We start from the raw sequence: 2,232 nt of genomic DNA, 5'->3' as shown, positions 1-2,232 counted from the left end.
CTGGACGACTTACTCCCTATTGTTGGTGAATTTGGAACGTATCAGAAGAAATTGCTGTGGCTCGTGTGTCTGCCTGCATGTCTTCCATGTGGTTTTTGTGCATTCAATCAGCTGTTCATGGCATCTACACCCCCGCACTGGTGTCGTGTCCCAGGACTCGAGAGCCTCGACTCCACCAGGAGGCGAAGACTCGCGATTCCAACTACCAATGAGGTCTCTAGTGCGAATAAAAAGTCTTAAATTGGTGTCATTCCGAAGTAGCGAATGGTGAGACAAAATGAAATAGACGAACGAACGATTTAAGGAGTTGTTGCTGATATTTTATCAGTTTTCGTGGTTTTTGAAAATTTCTGGGAAATTCAGAATCGCGTTGACGTGAAAAAAAACGGTTTTTAAGTTTTATTATTTAATGACTCATTAATTTTCATAGCCGTCCGTTAATTTTTTTTTTAATTGTTACCAAAGTCTAAGGAATTTTTGCAAAAGTTTACTGATAACGAGGGAAAATTTTAAATAATAAACATTGATAATAGAAGATTGGATTATAGAATATCGATCATACCTAAAATCATATTAAAATAAATAGAATAAAGGAAAAAAAATCTCGACATTTCTATTTTTGATAGTAGCATTCAATACTATTTCATTTTGTCCTACTCTCCCCTAATGCAAAACGGTTTGTTTGGAACAATAAATTATGAATGAGTCATGAATCCTTGATTTAGAATGTTGATGCTCGTAGAAAAAATCCCCAATATCTTTTCGTCAATTTATTCTCAAACTTCAATCAGTCAATCTCTACCCAAGTAATTTTCCTTGTAATGAAAAGTGCGAGTGCCCCAATTAATTTCCACATAAAACAACAATTTTATTTACCTAATATTAATTAATAATGAATGGTAAATGTGGACTTTACACTAAAATCCATAAATTTCAAATGCAAATAATGCATACAATGTCTTATGCTAAATAAAATTACTTGGGGGGAAGTAAATTAATCTGGCAAAGGTCTTTGTTTTTCTCTGTATATAAATTAAAAATTCTAAATATCTTGAATTATTCATTCATTTTAAGAACTAATTATTTGAGAGGATCATCAGTGATTATTAATTCAATCTTATCCCGTTGCATTAGCTAAATCTCAATAATTTTAAGATGTAGTCTTTGTTACTTCAATATTTGTGGCATTGAGAGTAAAGTAATTCCCTCGAAAGTACCATTTGACTTTGCGTAGAGTAAAAAATGCCATGTCTCTGATTTGTCTTGGTGTACTGTGATTTGTGGAAGTAATAATGACGTGGGAGAGGATTGCGATCGTTTTAGAGTGATCAAGATGATTTTTGTCAAAGTAGGAAGGCAACGAGACTGTGTACAGCCAGTGCACGAGGTATGATGTCAATTGGTCGGATCCCAATATTATTGACCTGACAAATGTCAATCTCCAGGCTAATTTTACGGATTGGCCTGTCGTGCCCTGCGATCATGGATGGGAATACGATATGTCGGAAATCGTCTCTTCAATCGTGATTGACGTAAATATTGATAGTTTTTTTATAACTATATATAATTGATTCGATCTTCACGCGCCAATAATTATGATACGATCCAAAAACAATTTACAACGTAATCCGATTTTTTTCGCCATTTTGTCGGCCAATTTCTTCCGCCATTTTCATCTTCAGAGCCTTGGAGCATATCTAAAAGTTCAGATTTATAATAAAATTTATAACAATACATTCAGTTCAATTAATGAAATTCAAGAGGAAAAAAATTAATTAAAACATTTTTTTAATGCGGATGCATTCATTTTTTCTATTTTAGTTTGATCTTGTCTGTGATAAGGCGATTTATCCCACCCTCGGGCTTGTGGCTTTGAACACTGGAGGACCGATTGGTGTTTATCTCTTCGGTACCTTAAATGATAGGTAATATAAGAACCTGCAATAACAAATAGAGAACTATGTAAATTTCATAAATGTTCCTTTATCCAAAATGCTTTTTAGAATTGGAAGGAGATTATCCTTCTTCAGTTGTCTGGCTACACTCATACTCGGAGGCATCATTACATCAGTTTCGAATAATTTCTGGACATGGGCCGCCTGTAGAATGGTCGTGGGCCTCACGATTCCAGCGATATATCAAATACCATTTATAATCTGTAAGATATCAATTCTCTCTTCATTTTTATTCGCGAATTTTCTGAAATCATTTCAGCAGAAAAGTAGTAAAACG

General features: G+C 34.2%; 1 protein-coding gene across 1 annotated transcript in view; it reads left to right on the top strand.

Moving 5' to 3' along the window:
• The window catches only part of CarT (Carcinine transporter), a gene marked incomplete in the record, with an annotated part of 6,123 nt that overhangs the window by 590 nt on the left and 3,301 nt on the right, over positions 1-2,232 (top strand). Inside the window, 4 exon segments of the mRNA XM_011308673.1 lie at positions 1-213; positions 1,353-1,532; positions 1,822-1,925; positions 2,004-2,158. Coding sequence (XP_011306975.1) covers positions 1-213; positions 1,353-1,532; positions 1,822-1,925; positions 2,004-2,158 — 652 coding nt within the window.

Source organism: Fopius arisanus, unplaced genomic scaffold, assembly GCF_000806365.1.
Source record: "Fopius arisanus strain USDA-PBARC FA_bdor unplaced genomic scaffold, ASM80636v1 scaffold00061, whole genome shotgun sequence".
In the NCBI taxonomy this organism is placed as follows: Eukaryota; Metazoa; Arthropoda; class Insecta; order Hymenoptera; family Braconidae; genus Fopius; species Fopius arisanus.
Note: the sequence above shows the minus strand (reverse complement) of the source record. Positions and strands in the feature narration are given on the sequence as shown.